General features: G+C 33.7%; 1 protein-coding gene, 4 long non-coding RNA genes, 2 other non-coding genes and 2 pseudogenes across 13 annotated transcripts; 6 read left to right on the forward strand and 3 right to left on the reverse strand.

The window, feature by feature from the left end:
• The first annotated feature begins 3,350 nt into the window (after positions 1–3,350).
• LOC104790709 (uncharacterized) lies at positions 3,351–4,672 on the forward strand. Of its 2 annotated transcripts, XR_768793.3 has the most exons (4): positions 3,351–3,683; positions 3,828–3,960; positions 4,038–4,089; positions 4,174–4,672. It is a non-coding gene; the product is annotated as an uncharacterized LOC104790709 (long non-coding RNA). The 2 variants fall into 2 exon arrangements; XR_015558956.1 differs by lacking the exon at positions 4,038–4,089 and having other exon boundaries at positions 3,828–3,973.
• A 4,196-nt stretch (positions 4,673–8,868) lies between these two features.
• On the forward strand, positions 8,869–10,884 carry LOC104790710 (uncharacterized). The gene is made up of 5 exons (XM_010516489.3): positions 8,869–9,386; positions 9,880–10,015; positions 10,181–10,248; positions 10,340–10,426; positions 10,646–10,884. Exons 1-5 carry the CDS (start codon positions 9,018–9,020, stop codon positions 10,706–10,708), a joined length of 723 nt encoding a protein of 240 aa, XP_010514791.1. The 5' UTR covers positions 8,869–9,017; the 3' UTR covers positions 10,709–10,884.
• A 136-nt stretch (positions 10,885–11,020) lies between these two features.
• On the forward strand, positions 11,021–13,500 carry LOC104790712 (uncharacterized). 3 transcript variants are annotated; one of them, XR_015558953.1, is made up of 5 exons: positions 11,079–11,541; positions 11,655–11,724; positions 11,819–11,880; positions 12,366–12,436; positions 13,075–13,500. It is a non-coding gene; the product is annotated as an uncharacterized LOC104790712 (long non-coding RNA). The 3 variants fall into 3 exon arrangements; XR_015558952.1 differs by having other exon boundaries at positions 11,170–11,541; positions 11,655–11,735; XR_768795.3 differs by lacking the exon at positions 11,655–11,724 and having other exon boundaries at positions 11,021–11,541.
• LOC104790711 (uncharacterized) lies at positions 13,489–14,788 on the reverse strand. Its single transcript, XR_015558957.1, has 3 exons — positions 14,626–14,788; positions 13,949–14,014; positions 13,489–13,882 (listed from the first exon to the last, which is right to left on the reverse strand). It is a non-coding gene; the product is annotated as an uncharacterized LOC104790711 (long non-coding RNA).
• Positions 14,789–15,910: 1,122 nt separating this feature from the next.
• On the forward strand, positions 15,911–16,001 carry LOC147942498 (small nucleolar RNA R72). Its single transcript, XR_015560602.1, has one exon. It is a non-coding gene; the product is annotated as a small nucleolar RNA R72 (small nucleolar RNA).
• Positions 16,002–16,383: 382 nt separating this feature from the next.
• On the reverse strand, positions 16,384–18,154 carry LOC104698842 (histone deacetylase 9-like; annotated as a pseudogene). The gene is made up of 9 exons (XR_015560424.1): positions 18,127–18,154; positions 17,845–18,065; positions 17,677–17,740; positions 17,492–17,584; positions 17,291–17,399; positions 17,134–17,183; positions 16,956–17,046; positions 16,810–16,880; positions 16,384–16,714 (listed from the first exon to the last, which is right to left on the reverse strand). The product of XR_015560424.1 is annotated as a histone deacetylase 9-like (transcript).
• A 620-nt stretch (positions 18,155–18,774) lies between these two features.
• LOC104790715 (putative disease resistance protein RPP1 pseudogene) lies at positions 18,775–20,876 on the forward strand (annotated as a pseudogene). The gene is made up of 2 exons (XR_015558951.1): positions 18,775–19,062; positions 19,145–20,876. The product of XR_015558951.1 is annotated as a putative disease resistance protein RPP1 pseudogene (transcript).
• Positions 20,877–20,915: 39 nt separating this feature from the next.
• LOC104790714 (uncharacterized) lies at positions 20,916–23,981 on the reverse strand. 2 transcript variants are annotated; one of them, XR_015558955.1, is made up of 9 exons: positions 23,526–23,981; positions 23,176–23,279; positions 23,025–23,097; positions 22,421–22,486; positions 22,257–22,330; positions 22,106–22,177; positions 21,833–21,994; positions 21,439–21,539; positions 20,916–21,256 (listed from the first exon to the last, which is right to left on the reverse strand). It is a non-coding gene; the product is annotated as an uncharacterized LOC104790714 (long non-coding RNA). The 2 variants fall into 2 exon arrangements; XR_015558954.1 differs by having other exon boundaries at positions 22,257–22,357; positions 23,526–23,738.
• Positions 23,982–24,502: 521 nt separating this feature from the next.
• Positions 24,503–24,593, forward strand: LOC147942499 (small nucleolar RNA R72). The gene has a single exon (XR_015560603.1). It is a non-coding gene; the product is annotated as a small nucleolar RNA R72 (small nucleolar RNA).
• Positions 24,594–24,758: the final 165 nt, after the last annotated feature.

Genomic DNA, 24,758 nt, shown 5'->3' on the forward strand with positions numbered 1-24,758 from the left:
CTCAAAACTTCTTAATTCCCTTAGTGTGATGTTCTTTAATGGAATGTAAATACAAATTAGTCAATTTCTTCTTGTTTCTGCAATATCTTATGTGAAACCCATCGGTTTTGTAAACAACTTTTTTTTTTTTTTCAACAACAACTTTTATTATTATGATTACTAAGACTCAGACCCCCCGCGATATCGCGGGGAAAGTATTTTAGAAAAAGTGAATAAATTTAAAATTTAAAATTATACATTATGAAATCATTTGAATGTAATAGAATAGTTTGAATACATAAAAATTAAACATAATCTGTTACTAAAAACGCAACCATCAAAATGAAAACTTATAAACAAAAAATATTATGTAGAATAGACGTAAATTTACAAAAAAATATTGTTTAAAGTATTATAAATATATAAGATATTTTATAGAGAATTATGGTAAAAAGCTACAATTTAAAAAATCATAGTAACAAAGTGATCTTAACTGAGAATATTAAATTAATGGTTATAATGAGTAAATGTAATTTTTATTAAATAATTATAATTAAAAATGTATTTAATAATGAGTGAAACTATATCAAAGAAAAATTGAAATTAAAATACACAACTTTCAAAAACATGATAACATAAATTTTAAATATTAAAAGAGTTTTAGAACAAAAGTTACAATAAATAGACTCAACTGTAAATTCTATAGTAAGTTTTATTAAATTTCTATATTGTTATAATCATTTCTAAAATTTTAGTTAGATTATAGAATAACATTTAATATTAGATATTAATATTCAATTTATTTAAATTCAACATAAAACAAAAAATTTGTTTCAACGAACTATGATTTGCTAGTTATTGCTGAAGAGACAATTATAAAGAAAGTTCAAAAGACATGACTATTTAAATAGACACACCTATTATAATGAAAAGTTGTGATGAATAAAATCTAGTGAAAAGACATAGCTCTACAATGAACAGATACAACTGTTAGAGAGAAAAAAACAAATAAAAACAAATTTTCACAAAAGTACTACAAAAAATCGCAACTCTTGTTTGCATTTATTCAGGTTGTTATTATTACTTTTAAATATTAAATATTAAATATTAAATATTATTTTAACGAAAAGTTACGATAAATAGACCGAAATGTAAATTCTATATTAAGTTGTATTAAATTTCTCTATTGCTATAATCATTTTCAAAATTTTAGTTAGATTATAGAATAACGTTCAATATTAGATATTAATATTCAATTATTTAGATTCAACGTAAAATAAAAAATTTGTTTCAACGAATTTGTTGTTTACTGGTGAAGAAACAAATATAAAGAGAGTTCAGAAGATATGACTATTTAAATAGACACACGTCAATGACGTCATACACCTATTAGAACGAAAATTTTGATGAAAAAATATAAATCAAATAGTGAAAAGACACAACTCTACAATGAAAAGATACAACCGTTTGATTTGTTTTTTTTTTTAAAAACAAATAAAAACAAAAATTTATGAAAAGGTACTACGAAAAATCGCAATTGTCTACACTTGATTATACCTAATAATCCATATAAACTGCTTTCAAATAGAAGACATCTTTATTACCATATTAAAAATGTCAAATTCAAAAACTCACTATATAATTCATCTAACTATTGAAAAAAAACTCTAGGTGTTTTTATTAAATTTTTATATTTAAAATTAACTAAAAGTTGTAAATTAGATTTATCATTCCAAAAATCTTTTGTCAAATCAAAAATTGGAGGAAATTCTTTACTTTTAAAAGAATGAATGCTAGAGAATAATAATTTAGAAAGTTGTAAAAACTGTTGAGATTGAAAATTTATATTATTTTGTGTCATTGTAAAAAAATGAAAACAGTTCAAACAGACAAATATATATAGATTTCAAAAGATATGAATGTTCTAATAAACACAAGGGCTTATTATCAAAATAGGCACTTTTGGAGGTGTAACTTCGGATTTAGGCATTGTTAGTGTAATGCCATAAATAATAGTCATTTATCAACTGTTCATGACAAAATTACCCCTTAGCGTTTTGGGCGGAATAAGCATAAGAAAGCTAAACCCTAAGTTTGGGGGTTCCTAAACCCAAACAGTACCTATAACCGAGATCTCAGTTCTTGATTCGCGACCAATCATGTGGCGATTTTGGATTTTTGTGGCTTGGACGCTGCGTTTCTCAAACCACTAAGCTGCAATAGATATTTTCTAAATCGATGACTCCTACGCCGTTGGTGTTGGTCGCCAGAAGTTTTGGTTTTTGGTCTGTAATTGTCGACAAAGTTCAAGAGAATTGGGAAAGAGAGAAAATAAAGTCTTTAAGAGCAAAAGGAACAAGAAAGATGACGTCAGTGAATGAGGGCAAAAGCGATATTTTGCATTTTGTTGAATGCCTACATCTGAAATTCATTGCCACAGTGCCTAAATCCGAAGGGCATTGAGTTTTCAGTGCTCTTTTTTTAATTAACTCTAAACACAACTCTAAAGTGAACCATTGTAACTTTTCATAAATAACCGTTTTAATGAACCATCACGACTTTTCGGAAAATATCCAATAGGTACAATTGTTAGTCGCATTTATTCGGATTGTTATTATATATAGATTAAATAAAACATTTTTTTCCGTAAATCATTCTCTAAATATGTTATTATTATCCAAAATAAATAAATAACATTATCAAAACGCAACCAAAGAACTAAGAGTTACAAAAAAAAAGAAGACACAACCAATAAGATAGATTTATTCTCAAGATATATATATATATATTAAAAATACTCAATACATAATTTTTTTGTCAACTTAATACATAATTATAACTACAATTAAAACTTATATTTTGTTCATAATTGTTCTCATACACTCATTTGTTAATTATACATAATCAAATAATATTCCCAAATGTTTAAACATTCATTGTTAATTATATACATCACTAAATAATCAAATATAATAAAGTTTTTTTCTTCATTTTATTTTGTTAATTGATAAACACTAAAAATATGCTTTAAAATTGAACTCTATACCCTAAACCATTTAAGGTTTAATCTTGAAACATATTTTTCTATTTATCAATTAACTTAATAAAATGCAAAAAATATATATTTTCATATACTATTTATAAGAATATAACTTTTCTAATTCGATTAACAAATAAAATTATAATCAAATTTTAGGATCTATGAAATTATAATATAAGATCTAGAAATTCACACATGTAAAAGCACTTCTGCAACGGTTACTTTCCAATTCTGAATCTCAATATTTTCCAACGGCTATATTGTATATGGTATGAGATACAATACAACAAACGATACCGTTTAAAGGATTAGAGGGAGAGAAGTCTTATGTAAGAGTTAAAATTCAATTAATAATTAAAATCAAAATTAAAAATGCTCTCTGCTCTCATCGTCTTCTTCCTTTAAGAGGCGTTTGTTTAATCACTTCCGACGAAATCAAGGTCAAGAGAAAAATCAATTAATCACTTGCGAGGAGAGATCCACAGTCTGTAGATAAGTTCTCTTCACTTATTATATATGAGTTTCTAGATCTTTCTTTGCCTTTCTGATTTTCCCGTTTTAGGGTTTTCAATTTCGATTGTATTGACTTTGTTTTGTTTTGTTTTTTTCATCCTTCAGTGACGATCAATCACTTCCCCAGTTCCCAAGAAATCGCCATCTCTAGGTAAATCATTTGATTGTCGTTAGGGTTTTTTTTTTGGGTCTAATAGCGATAAATAGCTTCGCAATCTTCAATAATTGATATCCGCCAGAATTGCATCTTAAAAATTATTATGGGTTTTAGGGTTTTTGTTTCTCTTTGTTTCAGTCGGGATAAATCGGAGGATGAAGTCGATCGAGCCTTTGCCTGAGGGTGTTCATCACTCCAAGCGTTCTGGAATTATCATGTTTGAGATGAAGAGGGTCATTGGAGGAACTCGTGTTCAACAGTCTAGATAATGGTGCGACCTTAAGGTCTGCAAAAATCAAATTCTCCCCTTCTACTTCGATTTCTTCTGATTGATCTCTCTATTTTAAGGTTTCTTTCTTCGTGGGTGTTGTTTCGTGCTCTATAAAGGTTGTTGATGATGGTGAGTATAGCTCCACTATGATGATTACTTTTACCTCATGATTGAGTCCTAATTTGGAAATATTTTACTGGTTTTGGTTTTCAGGATCAGGCGTTTCCAGAGATGCTTTGGTTTTGTTGGGAAAAAGATACAGTAAGTTGTGGCGATCTTTTATGTTTGATGCACTGATAAAGACCACTTCTTAGTCTTCGATTGAGAACAGCTACTTCGAAGTTTGGATTCCGTGGAGAGGTGTTAGCGTTAGCTTCAATATCAGATATCTCGATACTGGAAATCAGGACAAAACCTATTGCGAAGCCTAATGGTTATCGAAAGGTTATGAAGGTATGGGATGACTTTGATGCTACTCAATACTCATACATAGTTTGTGTTAGCGTTAGGTTATAATTATGGTTTTAACACATAAATCTTACTTTCTTTTGACTTTAGTATCTTCGGTTATTGGTTTTCAATTTTTCTGTCTATTGGGTTTCAAAATCGTTTACTTTGCCTATAGTTTTGTGTGTGTTCCTTATAGGGTTTTGTAACTTAGTAAGACGATTGCTTTTGTACCGTTAGGATAATTATCTTTCAGTTTTGTGTCTTTGGTTTCCCACGGTTTGGTTTTCCTTATGTATTATACGTTTTTGATTGCTTGCCAATTAACTAGTCTCACGTTCACTCATATGATGAGCTAGTCATAACAACAACTGTTATGTATTGGTATGCAATACTCTTTGTCTTGTTTCTATCGAGGTAATCTAAATTACCTCTCAGCTTGTCCCTGTCCCTATCGGTTTGATTGTCCCTGTCCCTTGAATGCAAACGGGTTCCTAGACACCTAAGCAAAGAAACAAATGCCTCGGTTTGGCTGAGGTAATTTAAATTACCTCTCAGCTTGTCCCTGCCCCTATCGGTTTAATTGTCCCTGTCCCTTGAATGCATACAGTCACCTGAGCGAAGAAACAAATGCCTCGGATTGGCTGAGGTAATTTAAATTACCTCTCAGCTTGTCCTTGTCCCTATCGGTTTGATTATCCCTGTCCCTTGAATGCAAACGGGTTCCTAGTCACCTAAGCAAAGAAACAAATGCCTCGGTTTGGCTGAGGTAATTTAAATTACCTCTCAGCTTGTCCCTGTCCCTATCGGTTTAATTGCCCCTGTCCCTTGAATGCATACGGGTTCCTAGTCACCTGAGCAAAGAAACAAATGCCTCGGTTTGGCTGAGGTAATTTAAATTACCTCTCAGCTTGTCCCTGCCCCTATCAGTTTAATTGTCCCTGTCCCTTGAATGCATACAGTCACCTGAGCGAAGAAACAAATGCCTCGGTTTGGCTGAGGTAATTTAAATTACCTCTCAGCTTGTCCTTGTCCCTATCGGTTTGATTATCCCTGTCCCTTGAATGCAAACGGGTTCCTAGTCACCTAAGCAAAGAAACAAATGCCTCGGTTTGGCTGAGGTAATATAAATTACCTCTCAGCTTGTCCCTGTCCCTATCGGTTTGATTGTCCCTGTCTTTATAATGCATTCAGGTTCCTAGTCACCTGAGCAAAGAAACAAATGCCTCGATAAGGTTAAGGTAATCTAAATTACCTCGCTGATTGTCCCTGTTCCTAGAATGCATAAATCATTCGGGTTCCTAGTCACCTGATGCTAAAAGCAAATGCCTCGGTTGTTGAGGTAATTTAAATTACCTCTCTGATTGTCCCTGACCGTGATCTCTGATTAGCAAATGAAGCAGTCCCAAATCTATAAGCTGCTTTGGTTGAATTAAAAACAAATGCCTCAGTGCAGAAGTTTGACATCCTTGGAGTATGCATGATCACGCTTACATTTAAATTGAGGTATGTGAATTTCTTGATATTTTACGTCTGAAAATCAGGTATGTGAATTTCTATTTCTTTAATATATGTTTATTACTTGATTCAGTTTCGTTATCTCTAAGGTTAAAAATTTTTGTTGTTTATCAAATTCATTACTGTGTGTACACAGTCTCGACAAGTAGCAAACAAACTTACATAGGTCTTCTAACACCGCCTTTTTATCTTTCTTTGCATGCAGTTGTTCTACACTTATGACTAGTGTAGAATGACCTTTTCATGCAGTTCTCGGGTTTTTTGTGTGTTTTCTTTAAGTGTAACCGTGTTACCATGTAGATGACTATGTGACAGTTGAATTTTATTTTTGAAGATCGTATAGCAGGTTGGGCTTGTCATTTTTATTTTTTATTAATTTATACATGATGTTTACACTGTTGAAAGAGCAAACTATGTTTTCTCTAACTAGTGTAGAATGATTATTACAATGAGTGTTTTGCCTGTGTTGGTTCATATTTGATTCTTAGGGAAGCTTATATCTAAAATCTCTTTTGCATTTTCAGCTGTGTTGGTTGGTTGTCTTCTTGTTATTGTTGTATACCCTTGTTTGTTTGGGATTTCCCAGTGATGACATGTCTACAATTTGGCTGGTTTGGTAGGATCTTGTTTCCTGTATACAACTTACATATTTAATTGTGACAACCAACTTACATATGTTTTCTCTAACTTGTTTCCTGTATACCCTTGTTTGTTTGGGATTTCCCAGTGATGACATGTCTACAATTTGGCTGGTTTGGTAGGATCTTGTTTCCTGTATACAACTTACATATTTAATTGTGACAACCAAGCTTGATTAGAAAATCATTTATTTAAGTGCCGTGTGAGTGTTACTATAGTTTCTTTTTTTTTGTGTGTTTTCTTCAAGTGTAGCCGTGTTACCGTGTAGGTGACTATGTGATAGTTCAGTTTTATTCTGGAAGATCGTATAGCTGGTTGTGCTTGACATTTTTATTTTGATTAAACTATATATGGTGTTCACATTGTTGAAAAACCAACCTATGTGTTCTTTGACTAGTGTAGAATGATTAGTACAATAAGTGTTGTCTGTGTTGGTTCATATTTCATTCTTAGAGAAGCTTATGTCTGAAATCTGTCAGGCTTGTCTTCCATTTGTCTTACGGAAAGATAGGAAGTTGTGTGCAGCGGTAAAAGCTATGCATGTGTTTGTCAGATGGATTTGGAGTGCATGCATTGTCTCACTGTGATTCCTTATTCCAGTTTAAAATATTGGGTTACACTTTGCATCATGTAATTGATGAAACCATCTTGCTGTTAGTTATTTTCTCGGTTTTTATCTCTATGGAAGTGTATTGTGTGGTCCTTCTCTTTTGCATTATCAGCTGCATTGGTTGTCATCTTGTTATTGTTGTATGCTCTTCTTTGTTTGGGATCTTCCAGTGATGAAAATGTCTACAGTTTGGCTGTTTTTGTTCATTTTTCTTATCCTAGTTATGTTTGTTTTGTTGATATTGTGTCATCCTTTAGATCTTATAGACAAATCGAGTTTGATGAAGGATCGTTTATAAACTTAAGAAAATTACAACCTATATAATAGGAGAAGAAATTTTAAAATGTTGTCATATTGAAGTCGTGCTTTTTGCTTCCGATTTTGGTATTTATTGGTTATATAGTTACTAATTATTTTTGTTTTTCTTAGTTCGTTATTGTTTGTTGAATAGATAAAATTCTCACTCATATCTTCTCTTATGTTTGAAAGATTTTGCAACCTTGCAAAATGTGAACAATTCAATGTATAGATGTTCAGACAAAATAAAATTTAAAAGTGGTATACCCGTTTGAACTAGTGGATCAAACACACGTTTGAACCACTGAATCAAACATCTTAATTGTCTTAGTTGATTCTTAGAGAAGCTTATGTTTGAAATCTCTTTTGCATTAATTGTTAGCTGTATTGGTTGTCTTCTTGTTATTGTTGTGTATGCCCTTGTTTGTTTGCAATTTCGAAGTGATGATGTCTACAATTTGGGTGTCTTGTTCATTTTTCTTATCCTTTTTTTTTTTTTTTTGGACAAAGTTCATTTTTCTTATCCTAGTTATGTTTATTTTTATGATATTGTGTGTTAAAGTTAGAGTTTATTGCTAAGTTAAAGCTTTTCTTTTTACTTGCTATACTAATGCCTTTTCGTTTAGTCAGTCAAATTTCCATGGAATACTGAGTGTTAATATTTATATTTGGTCGGGTCTTGTTTCCTGTAGACAAAGATCACAACTACACATGTTTATTTGTGACAATTAATCTTGATTAGAAAATCATTAATTTACATGCAGTGTGAGTGTTACTAGTGTGTTTTTTTTTGTTTGTTTGTTGTATTTAAGTGTAAAGATCGTATAGCTGGTTAGGCTTGACATTTCTATTTTGATTAAATTATGTTTGGTGTTCACATTGTTGAAAGAGAAATGTATGTCTTCTCTAACTAGTGTAGAATGATTAGTACAATGAGAATTTCTTGTCGGTGTTGGTTCATATTTGATTGTTAGAGAAGCTTATGTCTGAAATCTGTCGTGCTTGTCTTGATGCGATCCTTTCGTCTTTTGGAAAGATAGAAAGTTGTGTGCTATATCCATCCAGTGATCGAACTATCTACCAGCAGTAACTTGTTGTTTTCCGATGAACAACCAACCTCTCATAAAATTCAATCGTACGTGTAGTGACACATCGACAGAACTAGCACAATCTCCTATGACAATTTTCCCACAAAATTTAACTGATGATGACACATCGACAACACACTTATAACAATCTTCTATAAAATTTCACTCTTCTTAAAGATAAAATAAAATTTCTGTGAATGCTTTATTTTATTTGATATAGAATTCAATAGTGTAGTAGTTTGTTGATTATTGGAAAGACTTGTGACCTGATGAAGTACCTTCAAACATTCAAAATAACGATTTTTAAATGCGGTTTATAACATAAATTATGAATTGAATATTAAACCCCTCACTTCCTCGGTTTATTACGAAATAAGACTTTAAAAAAGAAAAAAAAAAAAAAAAAAGAGCAGAAGAAGAAAGAAACTCGTAATATCATCTCCAACTATTCAGGGGGAATGAGGATGTACTGTGCCAACCTCCTCACCACTTCTCCAACAATCTCTTCCTATTTACCATTTTGCCACTCCACTTATCTTTCTCCTCCTCCTCATTTCCGATCATCTGACAAAAACTCGAATCTCGTTTCCATCTTCCGAGCAGAACCCAGAATATCTCATTCCCTTGGGTGCTTCGCATCATCTTCAATGGAGACGACTCCGACGACGCAGAGCAGCGAAACCAAACCTTTCTCTGTTCTTTTCGTATGTCTCGGAAACATCTGTCGGAGCCCAGCAGCTGAAGGTGTCTTTAGAGATATCGTGAAGAAGAGAGGTCTCGATTCCAAATTCAACATTGATTCCGCTGGAACCATTGATTATCACGAGGTATACTAATCCTTTCTGTTCCGATTCTTTTTTTTTTGCTTTTTGAATTCGAAGAGAAGAAGACAGAACAAGTTACTTAACTTTAGTGTTTTGTAATAAGATTAATGCTTTATTGGTGAATGATGCTTTTCAGAGACTTAGAAAGGTTTGATTTTGGATTTAGGGTTTTTTTTTTTTTTTTGGTGGATGCAATTTGGTTAGAGGAAGGAGCAGTGCAGACTTTTGAAATTCATGTTTCTGAATCAATTTGTGATTTGTTAAACTGCTCTTTTTTATAAGAGATGAAAACAATAATCTGACTTTAGGATTGTACAGAAAAATTGATGCTTGATTTGAAGTTTGAACAATTAGTGAGTGATGCTTTTCACAGACGTAGAAAGGTTTGATTTTGGATTAAGGTTTTTTTTTTTTTTTTTTCTTTTGGTGGGAGTAAGGACTTTGAAATTGATGTTTCTGACTCATTTTTTGATATGTGAAACTGTTCTTTTAAAAGGGGAATATGGCGGATCCGAGAATGAGAAGTGCTGCTAAACGTCGTGGGATTGAGATAACGTCATTATCAAGACCGATTAAGGCATCTGATTTCAGGGAATTTGATCTCATTCTTGCAATGGATGAACAGAACAAAGGTAGAAGAAAGACTAACTCTATTCAACATTCTATAAGAATTGTATGGTTAGGATCAATGTCTATACAAATGGGGTTCAGCCTAGGACTAGGAATTTGCAAGTTAAGATCTGATTAGTTATGGAGAAATGAAATAAAATATGAGTTTGAATGTTTGATGTTTGCAGAGGACATATTGCAGGCTTATAATGGATGGAAAGCCAGAGGGAATTTCCCGCCCGATGCAGATAACAAGGTACCACCGTTAGTGTTTGTTGCCGTTTTGCTGGACTTTGGAACTCTTTTTTAGGAGATTGTCAGAACATATATTTCATTGATTTTTTCAGGTTAGGCTAATGTGTTCGTATTGCAAGAAACACAGTGACAAGTTTGTTCCTGATCCATATTATGGTGGAGCTCAAGGTTTTGAGAAGGTAATTATCATTAGAGATTACATTTTTGTTTAGACAGATGCTACCTACAAAATCAACCACTAGAGGTTGTCTATCAAAATGGTTTATTGGGTTTATAAGAATTTTAAATGGCATGCCATTTGTCACTTCCAAGTTCCAAGTTGCCTTCCATTCCAGATTGGGACAAAACTTTCTTGGAAACTCACTTGTTCGTTACTTGGTCTACTGTTTCTTTGACAGGTACTGGACTTGCTTGAAGATGCTTGTGAGTCTTTGCTGGACAGTATCACCGTGGAAAGTTGATGATACTGCAAGTTCAGAGTCCCACTTATGTTGTTGCAATTATTGAGATTGGTAGCTTTGCACATACAACTGAGAGTTCCATTATTCTGTGACTACATTTATAGACATCTTAATAATGTAAAAGCATGAGAAATGATGTGTAGCTTGAATCTTTGATATTTTTCTTCCTCTAAAAACCTTGTTATTTAACTGAACAAATTCTTAAGAAGATGTTCTTGTTGATATTAAAGTAACATAGAGGGTGGCTACACAATTGAACAATTTCCTTCTACCATTATTATTAGGAGAGAGAAAGAGAGATAGAAAAAGAATGTGTGGACGTGAAATGTTGTTTAATTTTCCTTTATCATTATTTGGCTTCCGAGAAATTAAGTGAATGGTGGTGGTGGAGCATAGATAGGGACAGCGATTTTGTCTTTAGCAACATTTTCCACTAAATCTCACTATATTTTCCACATTTTGGAATCCTTCAGAAATAAGGGAATTGACCCATTCATTGACAATGATATAAAGAGGAGTAAGTCGATCGGTCCTGAGCTCGTAGAAGCTATCAAAGGATCAAAGATCGCGATCGTCTTGCTCTCCAAGAACTATGCTTCTTCGTCTTGGTGTCTTGATGAGTTGGCAGAGATCATGAAATGCAGGGAAGTGTCGGGTCAGATTGTCATGACCATTTTCTACGAAGTGGATCCAACTGATATAAAGAAACAAATTGGAGATTTTGGAAAAGCCTTTAAAAAAACATGTAAAGGTGAAACAAAAGAGCGTACTGAGAGATGGAGAATAGCTTTGGAGGATGTGGCCCAAATCGCTGGATATCATTCTCGCAACTGGTTTGTTCTCTTGATTTCTACTCTCCTTAATTAATATTTCCTTTTAGAGTTTATTTGTAGCTTTAAAAAAAAATATTAAGACAAGAAAATACATATGTTTCGATGTGTATCAGAAGTTCTCATGACCAGACTATTTGATAGTCATTATTCAACATTCTACACTTAGTCTTTGAAGAGTTAAAAGTTAATATCCGGTACCGTTAATGTTTCTTGTTGTTGTTGTTTGCTTAACTTTGGAGTTTCTTTCTGGAGATTTTACAAAATGCTTTCATTGCAGTTTCTTCAGGTTAAACTAATGTACACCCAAACACGATTGTGGAGTTCTGATATTTTGACAAGGTAAATTACTATTAAAGAATTATTCTATCTCTTACTGAATGGTTGTTGACAGTTGCTCCTCTGGTTAACTCAGTAAGCATCATTTTAGAGCTCATTTAGATAATTGTAAGTCAATAAGTCACCATAGAGGTAGCTGAACCCTCCATATATAGAAGAAGGTCGTTTAGGCAAAACAAAGTATATCAGGAAACGGGAATCATCTGAGGCAGTTAGCTCGGTCGGTAGATGCGTTGCTTAGGTCGCACTTCTCTTAATGAGTCTGTCCATTCAAGCTGTCTATGGGAAAGGCGCATCAGCTTAATTAGCTCTTGTAGTCACTAGTCAGACTGTTCGGTCAGTAGTTTTATTGAAAAACAGCTTCATGTATCACACTAATTTTAGTTTTGTAAATGCTTATATTCCTGGTTGATCTGTTTTGTTAGGACAAAGCTCACATGGAAAATTGATTATTGATCTCTTACGTGGACTACTTGTTTCTTTGACAGGTACTGGACTTGCTTAAAGATGCATGTGAGTTTTTGCTGGATAGTATCACTGTGGAAAGTTGATGATATATGTAAGTTACAGTCTCACTTTGTTGGCGTTGCACATATAAAATTGAAAATTCTATTATCACATTTTAGACATCATTAGTGAGAGATTATATGATATTAAGCTTGAATCTTCGTTGGTGTTTACCCTTGAAAAACCTTGTTTTATCATTAATTATCTAATATGCACGATTGAATGATTGTAATTATTGGAATTACCATAAAGACTTGAGATACCATAAAGTTTAATACTTAATTGTAAAAAAATGCATATTAATCATTATTTTATTTTATTTTCCAGTTGCAGTTTTTAGGTGTTCAGATTTGCAATTTGTTCGCATTGATCCAAGCTTTATGCTCTTTTGTATCTCTTTCTTTATGGATTCTTAATAGACGTATCTGCAGAAAGTTTTGTTTTTTTTTTTTTGTTTGCTTGCCCTGTTTTATTTTATCCTTTACTCTGCAGATACAACTAGCCTTGGCTGCTGAGTAACAATTTTGATGTTCAGACAACATGCTTTCAAATGAGAAACATTGTAAAATGTTTTACTCTGACAAGCATATTTTTTAGATCAGAATCCAAAAGTTGTTGTGCGTTGCAAAAGTCTGACTCAGATTTTTGTTCTTTCCCTAATGGTATTTTTGTTTGTGATTTTCTGTCCAGGGTTTCACAGTCCTACCGTTGGAAGACGCTAGTGGACGAGGGTGTGTGTACACGGGACTCTTTGGAACACACAAACGCATGAGAGACTATACCGAGGAATCTCTTCCAAGAAAACTACAAAATGTTGACATTACCATTTTTTTTTCTGTTGGGGAAAAAAGGTTACATGTATTTTAGGGACCAATCTGGCATGTATTCTAGACTAGAGAAGGACCAATCAGGCGAGTACTATATTGCTGGTTCATAACAGGATATATAGTTACCTCATACCTGAACAGACTACTGAAATCATGTGCTGGAACCACTACACTATATATATGCTGAGTACTAAGAAACCAGGTCATGTCACTGCTACAAACTGTATCTAATAATTCCCGGTTTCTTTATGGATTCTTAATAGACGTATTGCAGATACTTTTGTTTTTCTTTTTTGTTTGCTTGCTCTGTTTTATTTCATAGCCTGATGCCAGTGCCATGATCCATGGATAGTTGAGAAACTTAACAACACACTATTTGAGATTGTTGACCCAAAAATAACATGGATTATATCGACTTTTAGAAGAGCATATCTAACATTTGAAGTTGAAGCAAAGGAGGTGACTTCCAACGAGCTTGTCTTTGAGTTCAAAACAAGCAATACCAATTGGGAGATCAAAGAACGCGGCCTACTACAAATCTTGGAGGTCCCAGACTCCCACAAAGCCATTCCACCTATCCCTTGAGAACATCATCAATTGTAGTAATTTGTTTCTTTGAAGCCGAAGCTTCTCCATTAGTAATAACACCATTACCAGATTTTGGCCTAGCACTATATGCAAATGAAGCTGTATGTTACATACATGCAGAAATATGAAACATAAGTAGTATCGAATACCTTATTATCCAGGCAAGGATCTTGCAGCTTTTTTCTTGAATGAACCAATTTCCCTTCCACAGCAACCTGAACAAGGACATATCTTTAAGGGTTGCATACACTTTTGAAGATACGCTATATGTGCAGGACTAATATATCAGGTCAAGCGAAAATGTACCACTAAACATAACACACATACAAATTAATATTTTAGAAATAGCCATTTACTGTCACTAGAAAAGGTCAGGTTCATTTCATTTGACAGCAAAGATGTAAACATTGGAACACAAGAAATAAGAAGTCCTAGACCTTTCCAAAGCAGAAACAACAGATTCTATCCAATAAAGTATAAAGGAATAGCTCGTGACGGGTTTGCTTGCAAACAGTTGATGCATCAACATTAGTCTCAGAAAAAATTAAACGCAACTATCTCCAGCAAAACAAGTACTTACCTAAGAGCATTTCATAAATCAAAGCCAAAACATATTCCACTCTTATCTTCCTTCAATATATCACGTAAGAATGTAAGATGCTAACAAACAGATGAGCACAATGACAACACCACCACATATTACTTTCAAAATGACCTTCAACCACTAATAATAACAAAGAGAAACTAACTCAAGTATCTGTTAACTATTTACAAATTAGAAGAAAAGAGTTAAAGGAAGAAGAAGAAGAAGAAGAAGACAGTTTACTAATTTAACGGAATTACGATATTATCCCTATCTTTTTCTCGCTTGTAAACCCAGAATTCGCCTTCGTGTCGTCGTCTTCTTCGGTGGAGTTCTCGCGGCGGTTCGGGTACCGACGTAAACCGTATTGGTGCCGTTGGATCGGTTCTGTGTTAACCGGCGGCGCAGGAGGTCGAAGAATTGTCGTCGGTTTTTGCCGAGACTTGTTGTAATTATGGGCCTTTAGGAGGAAGAAGAAGCCCACTAAACATTAATCAAAACTTTTATTGGTATTTGAGTTAAGCCCATTAATTAGTTACCGATGGTTAGTCAGGGAATGTTGGAAATTAAATAATTCTTGATTGATGATATTTTTATTTTTAAATATTTTTTCGTCGAAGGTTATGCTTAGGTGTTTCGTAATTGCAATGACAACTTTCTTTTGAAAAGTTAAATATACAAGAATACTATTTATTAAACATAATATAATTTTATAATAACATGAATCTAGAATAAACTATTTTCAAACGGAATCCAAGTTTACAAACTGAAATGAAATAAAATGTAATTATTTAGGTTTTAATGGATGTTAGGGCTAATCCATTTTTAATATACTAGTTTATTTCTGTGGGAAAACGGTTTCTAATTGTTTTTTTTTTCTTTTTTCTTTTTGAATTATAATGTTATGAATAGCAGAATAGTAAACAAAAAATAGTACAAGACATAAACGGTTTTTTCGCTTTATTCTCTAAAATCATTCGAATCCTTGGATTCTAATTTTTTAAAATTTAAAATGGTGAAATCTAAAATGTCGAACCAACAAATTTAAAACTTGAAAATGAAAAAAAAAAAAATCAAATCAAACTAAATGAAAAAAAAAATGTGTGGTAAACCTCTCTGTTGGGATTCTATTCTCCACACAAGAGTTATAATTGTTGGTCTACGTTTGGTTTGTTCTCCATAGAAATACAAAAAAAAAAATCTCATACAGAATATCTAATATCTAAAATTATAAAGTTAACTTAACCGTGGTTAAACCCAGTTAAACCTAGGGTTTAGATTTTGGCCACCCTACATATAAATACATGGAGTAAGAACCCTACCTCGTAGCCCCCAGTATAATAACCACAGCACCAGAAAAACATTTTTTTACTCTCTCTGATTGATTATCATTTTCTCTCCTTCTTTTATTCATTTGTGTTTTTGGTTTTGTTTTTTTTTTCTAATGGTTTTTAATTTAATATTATTATTCATCGTCTCTTTAAGTTATTCGATTTTATAATATTTATATATATATCCATTTCATTTGTTGCAAATGATGAGTAAATCACAATTGACAGAAGAAGCTCTAAATTATTGAGCAGTGTTGGCAATCATAAACTTCCATGACTCTGATGCAATTTTGATCTAAGAAATCTCCAAATCTTTGCTCGGTTTTTTCCTCTTCTTTCTCAGAGTTTTGTAAACAATCTTATGATTTTTGGTTTCCAATTTTTTTACATTCTCTACACCACCTTCAAATTGAGTCGGATCTGACCAGTTTATCTATCTTCTTTGATTCCTAAGATTAAAAAAAATCTGCAAAAATATTGTTTTTAGTGAACAGTAAAAATACTATTGATAAAATGTCATTAGTAATTCCATAATACTCTGTATTTTTTATTTTGGTATAGCCCAATTGAACTATACAAAACTTGGCCAAAAAAAGAACCTAGTATAAGAATATTTCAAGTTATATAAGCTAATGTAAACGAACAGTGACAAAAAAAAATGAGCAAGCTAGAAAAAAGAAAGCTTCATCATATACACTAGACGAAAAAGATGGAATGAATCATCAATTGTTTTAGTAGTCATATAGTTGTTTGATAGCATTACAATTCTCATAAGTCATAACTAAACAAAAAACAAACAAACTTTGGATTGTCTTCTGTTCTTAGAAATCAATGTTACGAAGCATCGTGATCGTTGTCGCCATCGAAATACATCAACTGTGTGATGATGATCTGAAATTTACCTCCTGCATCTGCACGCTTGGAGCGTGTTGAATGTATCGTAAATTCTCCAAAATCTGCACTTTGATCGAACTGATGTACGATTTGGTATTTAGATTCTCCTGTTACAATTTCAAAACACAAATGATTCTCAATCTCTCTTTAGTTTTTGTTAGAGGAAATGAGGAACAATAAGTTACATAAGAGAGGTCCTTACAATGTGACCACCAGGTATCTTCAAAGAAAAATCCGGCGCAAAATACTTGATGTAGTCGTTTTCAGGAATCTCTGCAGAAACAATTAACCTGTGAGCTCCTGAAGTCCCAAACATACATGTTACACTCTCTAACAAACATTACTAACCATTAGGAAGTTCTGTGTCCAAAAGAATGCCAGTCTCGACAGTCCAGCACGGAGCTACATTCTCCTTTGTGTATCCTCCACCTCCTGTAACCTAATCAAACAATCAGACAAGAAACTGACTTCATCGTCGAGGAGCTTAACTAAGACTACAAAAAGGCATGTCAAGAAAGAAAGATACCATTAAGGGAAGATTGAACTTCTTCACGAATTTAACACATTCAGCATGTCCTGCACAAAGGGAAAGCCATTTCAGAATAAACAAGTCACATAGAAACTAGCGGAAGAGAGATTTGAAAGAGAGAAAGAGATTTCGATTACAAGAAGAAAAACAGCACCATCAATAGAGAGATTAAAGCATCCTAGTCGATCCCTGGCTAGTGAGTCTGCTCCGCATTGAAGAACAATTGCACCCGGTTGATATATCTCAACAACCTTGGATATTATCTAAAAGAACGAAAAGGGTTACCGATCGAGATCAAAACAGGAGCAACGTTCGAAAGCATTGAAATTTGATTGTTTTGGTTAAAAGAGCTTACTGTCCTGAAGAGACGGTTGAAACTACTGTCATCAATACCATCCTTCAATGTCACATTAATGGCGTAAAATTTCCCTTCTCTTTCTCCTATTTCCTTTTTTTAAGAAAAAGTATGTCACAATGACATTTCATCCAAACACATAGAAACAGTTCTCACAAAATCGAGAAACGGATTCTGAATATTACCTTAACATCGCCGGTCCCAGGAAAGAACTTATCCCCAAACTTATGAAAGCTAACAGTCATCACTCTGCCATAACAAGATTCAAAGATATTGGTAAATCAGTTTCTACCGAAACAACTTAAAGACAAGTCGTTATGGACTAATTTTAAGACTAATCAAAGTGTAACTACCTGTCAGTGAAGTAAAAAGCTTCTTCAACTCCATCACCATGATGAACATATATATCTATGTATAGCACACGGGGATGGTGTTTCAACAACTCAAGAATTCCTAGTACGAGATCGTTGATGTAACAAAACCCTGATGCATCACATTTTTTGGCATGGTGCAACCCGCCCGCCCAAATTTATAGCAATGTCACAGAGTTTGTTGTTTAATCTGCGTGCAGCATCTAATATACAAAACTTTCAGTTAAAAATGCTCTGAAGTGATAACCAAACATGAATACCAACATATACTAAATGTATTAGGATTTACCATTGTTCCCCCTGCGTAAATTTGACAAAATTCAAACAAATCCTCAAAGACAGGACAATCCTCTCTCAGATTATCTGCATCATCAAAGTAACTTAATATCGGCTAATATGTTTGATTGCAAAATAAGAAATAAATTAATGAAGACACAAAACTTACATCTATAAACATAGTAAGTTTACAAAAGTTTGGATATTAAGTTATTATTAAAATTTGAAAACATATTATTATTATATGTAATCTGCTACAGACTGTATCTCTAATAAGTTTGGATTATACAACCAAGTTAACAGAAGTGAACATGTAAATCAACCTGCTTCATTGTCAGTTTAGGCTTAACAACACAGTGTTGTCAACACTACTTGAGATTAAACCACCAAATGGCAAATTTATTATAAAAAGACTACTACGAAATCCGTTTATCACAAATTTGACCATTTAATTTCAATCATAACAAAGTGTCAAGAAGAAAATTAAAAAATTAGATCCAATAAAAAAATATATATATAGAACAGTAGCAAATGCAAATAAAAATAATAATTCGTAATATTCCCTTTTTGGCTTCGGAGAAATTCAATGAATATTGTGGAGCCTGCATATATACTAAGGACAAAGATTTTGTCGGTAGCAACATTTTCCACGAAATAGCCTGCTTTTTCAACGGCGTAGATCATCATAAACTGGAAAAGGTTCTTTCAAAGAAGTTTTTGCATGTGACGAAAGTCGGTATTGGCGTCTTAGTTGAGAAATCTCTCATATCTATTGACCAATTCGGAGTTATATATATGCATACTCTGTTAGAACAATTCGGAATAGAAACTTCTCGTAAGCAATTCATTCACAATCGGCTTTTGAAATATCAGCTTTTGGTTGATGGAAGAGATATTTGTGAAGTGCTCAGTACTGATACAACAGTAAGCTTTTTGCCCTACAAATTGAGTTTATTTTATAACTAACTATGTTGTCTACTTATTATTATTATTGGGTTCTTTTCAGGATAATAGAAGGTTTACAGGGATAAATTTAGATTTATCTAAAACTGAGCAAGAATTGAATATAAGTGAGAAAGCACTTGGAAGAATGTCTGATCTCGAAATCGTAAAAATCAATGGTGAGGAGGATCTTGCTCAGCCTGAGAGACTGCACTCACTTCTGTATCATTCTCAAAAGATTAGATTACTTGATTGGAGTTATTTCCAGAGTATATTTATGCCATCTACTTTTAATCCAGAGTTTCTCGTCCAATTATGTATGGTTTCCAACAAGCTTCACAAGCTATGGGACGGAACCAAAGTAAGCAATTTTGAATAAAAATCTTCAATTTTCAAACTGCTCAAATTTGGTGGAGCTTCCTCCCTCCATAGGAAACCTTCAGCGATTGTCTACGTTGACGATGTGCGGATGCTCAAAGCTAGAGGCTCTTCCAACCAACATCAACTTGAAATCTCTCTTTTCACTTGATCTCACAGATTGCTCGCAGTTGAAAACTTTCCCTGAGATCTCCACAAACATTACGAATCTCAAGCTCACAGGAACTGCAATAAAAGAAGTTCCTTTGCCCATCATGTCCTTGCCTCTTTCTGAATTTAAGATTTCATACTTTGAAAGCCTCAAAACATTCCCGCATGCTCATGACATCATCACAGAGCTGCATTTGGTAAACGAAGAAGATATACAAGAAGTTCCTCCATGGGTCAAGGGAATGTCTCGTTTAGGTGTCCTTAGACTCAACAACTGCAAGAATCTGGTATCACTCCCACAACTTTCAGATTCCTTATCTTGCATTGATGCAGACAATTGTCAGTCCCTTGAGAGACTGGATTGTTCCTTTCACAATCCAGAGATCCATCTGAAGTTCACCAACTGCTTCAAACTGAACCAAGAAGCCAGAGATCTCATCATGCACACATCGACTTCTGGATATGCGATGTTGCCCGGTAAACAAGTGCCTGCCTACTTCAATCACCGATCTACTGCTGGAGGTTTATTGACAATCAAGTTGAATGAGTCGCTTCTTCATACATCCTTGAGATTTAAGGCTTGTGTCATGCTGGTTAAGGGTACAGAAGAATCTTTTGCTCCGTGGGAGTATGTCCAGATTGAAATCATGAACAAAAATGATGATCACACGTTTTGGTGTAAACCACACTACCAATTCATAGATATATTTTTAACAGAGCATATCTACATATTTAGAGTTGAAACAGAGAAGGTGACTTCCACCGAGCTTGTCTTAGAGTTCAAAACAAGCTATATGGACTGGAAGATAGGAGAATGCGGGGTATGTCACATCTTGGAGGTTCCTTAGTGTTAATGAACATGATGAAAGCTTCATATATAGATAGCATCCGTAGAGGAGGTATTAAAATTTTCATCAATGTGTATGGTCATCTATGTGTAATCAGTTAAATGCAGACTGGGAGAACAATACAAATAAAGATAGCGAAGATGAAGACGAGGAAGGAGAAGGTGAAGTAAGAATCCAAGTCATGAGAACAATGTGAAAACCCGTGGATTTGTCAGATACTATTCAACACTGTGCATAATCTTATATTGCAGTAGTATGTTTTTGCAAAGAGAAAACAGAGAGTCAGGTCCTTGTTTGGAACCAGAGTAAGAAGCCGTATTTTGAGAGAGTTGTTTTTAGTTTCAAGTTAATGTGTTCCTTTCTCTGCTTGTTTTAATATTTTAGCTGAGATTCATATTAATTATTATGTTATGATAACAAGCAGATATATCTTATCTAACTAAACCATGCTACCAAAACTACATCAAAGGTATCTTCATCTCATCCTTACAAATTCAGAATATAACGGGTTGAGTTACGGTCATGTACTTAAAAAACAGATCTAATGTTGTCGAAATCACTTATATAACCAGATTTTTTCTCACTGTAGATTTAGCAGAGAATTAAGAAATTCAAGTTCCACATGACAACTAAATAAAAAGCAGTCGTCAGGCTTTGTATCTAACTCGTCTTACCTCGTCACTCCACGCTTGTGTTTTTAGACTGTGGATAACATGCGGGAGTCCAAGGTCAACCATCTAGGCACCAAATGTACCTTTTGGAAGCAAGTTCCTGAACGTCAATATGACAACCCTGACAACCTGTAAGATAAAATAGCGTCAGGCTAACATAATAACAAGTGCATCAAAACAAATAAAAGAAACAAAAAACTTGGTATTGGACAGCTGAGAGTCTGATTGATTAACCAAGCCATGTCATATATATGATCTTTAACTGATTGCAGGATAGCAGTGACCAACTCACACAAGAGAACATAGCTCACCTTTTCCTTAGTCGAGCTCTTAACCACTTCCGTGCCAAGTACTCTATTTCAGGTTCATAATAGGATAGAAGCCACACGCAGAGACATGTTTCATACGGAAGCTGTCGGCCGAAAGCATATAAATCACATGAATTATGTACTGAGAAATTATGACAAAAAAGAAAGTTCTTCTGAAAACTGAAACAGAACTATCTAAGCAATAAACAAAACCATCGCCAGAGTGTCTGCCTTTTTGTCAAGAACTTTGCATAATTTAGAAACTGCAATACTTAGATACAGCTTTGGGATCAATTACAGATATAGGCATTTTTTTCAAATTCTACAGCTTTGGTGGACATATCTCACTGAAAACTATTACCACTAAATATATAATTACCACTACATATATAATTACCTGGATAGACTGCTGAGTGGATGCTGGGGAGATTAGAGGAATAAGTAACTTAACCCCATCTGCCTGAACAAATGACGATCTGACATCAGGTTACTTAAACAGTGATGACAGACAGCTTATTGCAATTGGAACGCCATGAGTAGGATGAGAAGGTTGCTTCAACTGCATATCAAATTTAAGGATTGTGATATCAAACGCTTTTTTGGATTCACTATATATATATATAAAAAGAGGTTCCATCCATATCACAAAACTTGAAGATTGAAGATTTACCAAAGTCAAAGTTACTGCTTCAATTTTCCCCACTGCTATACCTCTGAGCTCTAGCTATAACTATGGTAGTTTCTACAAGACAAAGACAATAAACAATGCAAAAACAACATAAAATAGAAAGAAAACAAAGAGGATAGAGAGAAAGAGAAACCTGAGCACAAAGCCATTCCACCAATCCCTTGAGAACATCATCAATTGTAGTAATTTGTTTCTTTGAACCCGAAGCTTCTCCATTAGTAATAACACCATTACCTAGCACTTATGTTAAATACATGCAGAAGTATGGAAGATAAGCTTGCATATACTTTTGAATACCTTATTATCCAGGAAAGGATCTTGCAGCTTTTTACTTGAATGAACCAATTTCCCTTCCACAGAAACCTGAACAAGGACATATCTTTAAGCTTGCATATACTTTTGAAGATACCCTATATGTGCATGATAGAAGCAGTGAAAATGCATAATAATATTTACTTAAGTTCAACTTAACCAAGGTTTGTTGTGATAGTTAACCATGGTTGGTTTAGGTTATTTCTTTAGTCTATGGCTATATATAAGGTCTGAGAGAGTTACAGAGGATTATCGAGTATTTTGTGAGGTCTTTTAGGGGGAGTGGGAGGAGCTCCATTAATAAAATCCTCAGTTCCTTTTGTAATTCCAGTTCTATAATCTATCATATCCATTTCTATAAGCAAAACGTATCAGTGCAGGACTAAGAAATCAGGTCAAGCGAAAATGTCCCACTAAACATAACACATATACAAATTAATATTTTTGAGAAATAGCCGTTTACTGTCACTAGGAAAGGTCAGGTTCATTTGACAACATAAATATAAACAGTGGAATACAAGAAATAAGAAGTCCTAGACCTTTCCAAAGCAGAAACAACAGACTCTATCCAATAAGTAAAAAGACTCACCTTAAGAAAGGCTCATAAGTATCCTCATGTGCCAAAGATTTTTCATGGAATAACCTAGCTCGTGTCAGGTTTGCTGGGAAACAGTTGACGCATCAAGATTAAACCGAAGTTAAAATTAAACGCAAATATCTCCAGCAAAAAAAGTACTTACCTAAGAGCATTTCATAAATCAAAGCCAAAACATATTCCACTCTTATCTTCCTTCAATATATCACGTAAGATGCTAACAAACAGATGAACATAAGCTGGACCATCCTACAATAACAACACCACCACATATTACTTCAATATATCACGTAAGATGCCAACAAACAGAACCAGCGTAAGCATACACGATGATCTATAAGCGTCTATGTAATGTCAAGAAAGAAAAGGAAAAAAAAAAAAAATCAAAAACTTTCAAAATCAAGTTAGGAAACGCAATTCCATTGTCTTATAAAATCGATTGAATTAGAATGATCATAAAGAAAATATCCGATTACAGGAAGGTGAAATCGATACCTCAAGGATAAGAGATAGCTTCGCTCAAACTCGGATCTGAAGCGTGCGAAGGAGTTAAGAGAAGAAGAAGAAGAAGAAAGTTTTCTTATTTAACGGAATTTACTATATTATCCTATCCTTTTCTCGATTAAACCCAGAATTCGCCTTCGTGTCGTCGTCTTCTTCGGTGGAGTTCCCGCGGCGGGTCGGGTCCGACGTTTCAGTATTGGTGCCGTTGGATCGTGATACGAACTCAAGATAAATACTGGGCTTTAGTGGGCTTTGGCTAATGAGGCCTTTTACGTTTGCGTACTTAGAGTAACACCTGATCTTTATGAACGATTATCCAATTAATCAACACAATGTTTATCTTCTTCTTCCTAATACTCTCTCTATCTCCTTCTCTCTACCTCTAATCTCTTCTCTTATTTTCTATCTTCTCTCTAATCTTCTATCTTCTCTTCTCTTCTCTTAATCAATTCTGGTTATTTGGTTAGGGTCAAACCTAACAGATCGGTTTTGAGTTTACCGGCGCCGGAGGTTGAAGATAGACTTCGTTGTGTTAGCCGCCGGTATTTGCTGGCAATTGTCGTAATTATGGGCCTTTCAGAGGCAGAACAAGCCCATTAAATATTAATCAAAACATCTAATTGGTTTTTGACTTAAGCCCATCGTAATGATATTTTGTTTTGAAATATTTTTGATCGAAGGTTAAAAAAGTGTTCGTAATTCATCAATTCCATAACCTAATTTTATTATAATTCAATACAAAATTTTTGCCATCCTACATGTAGTAAGAACCCTACCTCGTCGTAGCCCCCAATATAATAACCTCAGCACCAGGAAAACAATTCTTTACGCCCTCTGATTGATTATCATTTTCTCTGTTTTTTTATTTATTTGTGTTTTTATTTTTGTTCTTTCTAATGGCTTTTAATTTTATAATATTCATTGTCTCTTTAAGTTACTCGATTTTATAATATTTATATATCTGTTTTTTGCAAATAATGAGTAACTCACAATTGATAAAAGAAGCTCTAAATTATTGAGCAGTGTTGGAAATCATAAACTTCCATGATTCTGATGCAATTTTGATCTAAGATCTTTGCTCCGTATTTTCCTCTTCTTTCTCAGATTTTTGTAAATAATCTTATGATTTTTGGTTTCCAATTTTTTTACATTCTCTACACTGTTTTTTTCCACCTTCAATTGTATTTAGTAAAACAGTAAAAATACTATTGAGAAAATGTCATT

The sequence above is a fragment of the Camelina sativa genome, chromosome 6, assembly GCF_030686135.1.
Source record: "Camelina sativa cultivar CO46 ecotype springtype chromosome 6, ASM3068613v1".
In the NCBI taxonomy this organism is placed as follows: domain Eukaryota; kingdom Viridiplantae; phylum Streptophyta; class Magnoliopsida; order Brassicales; family Brassicaceae; genus Camelina; species Camelina sativa.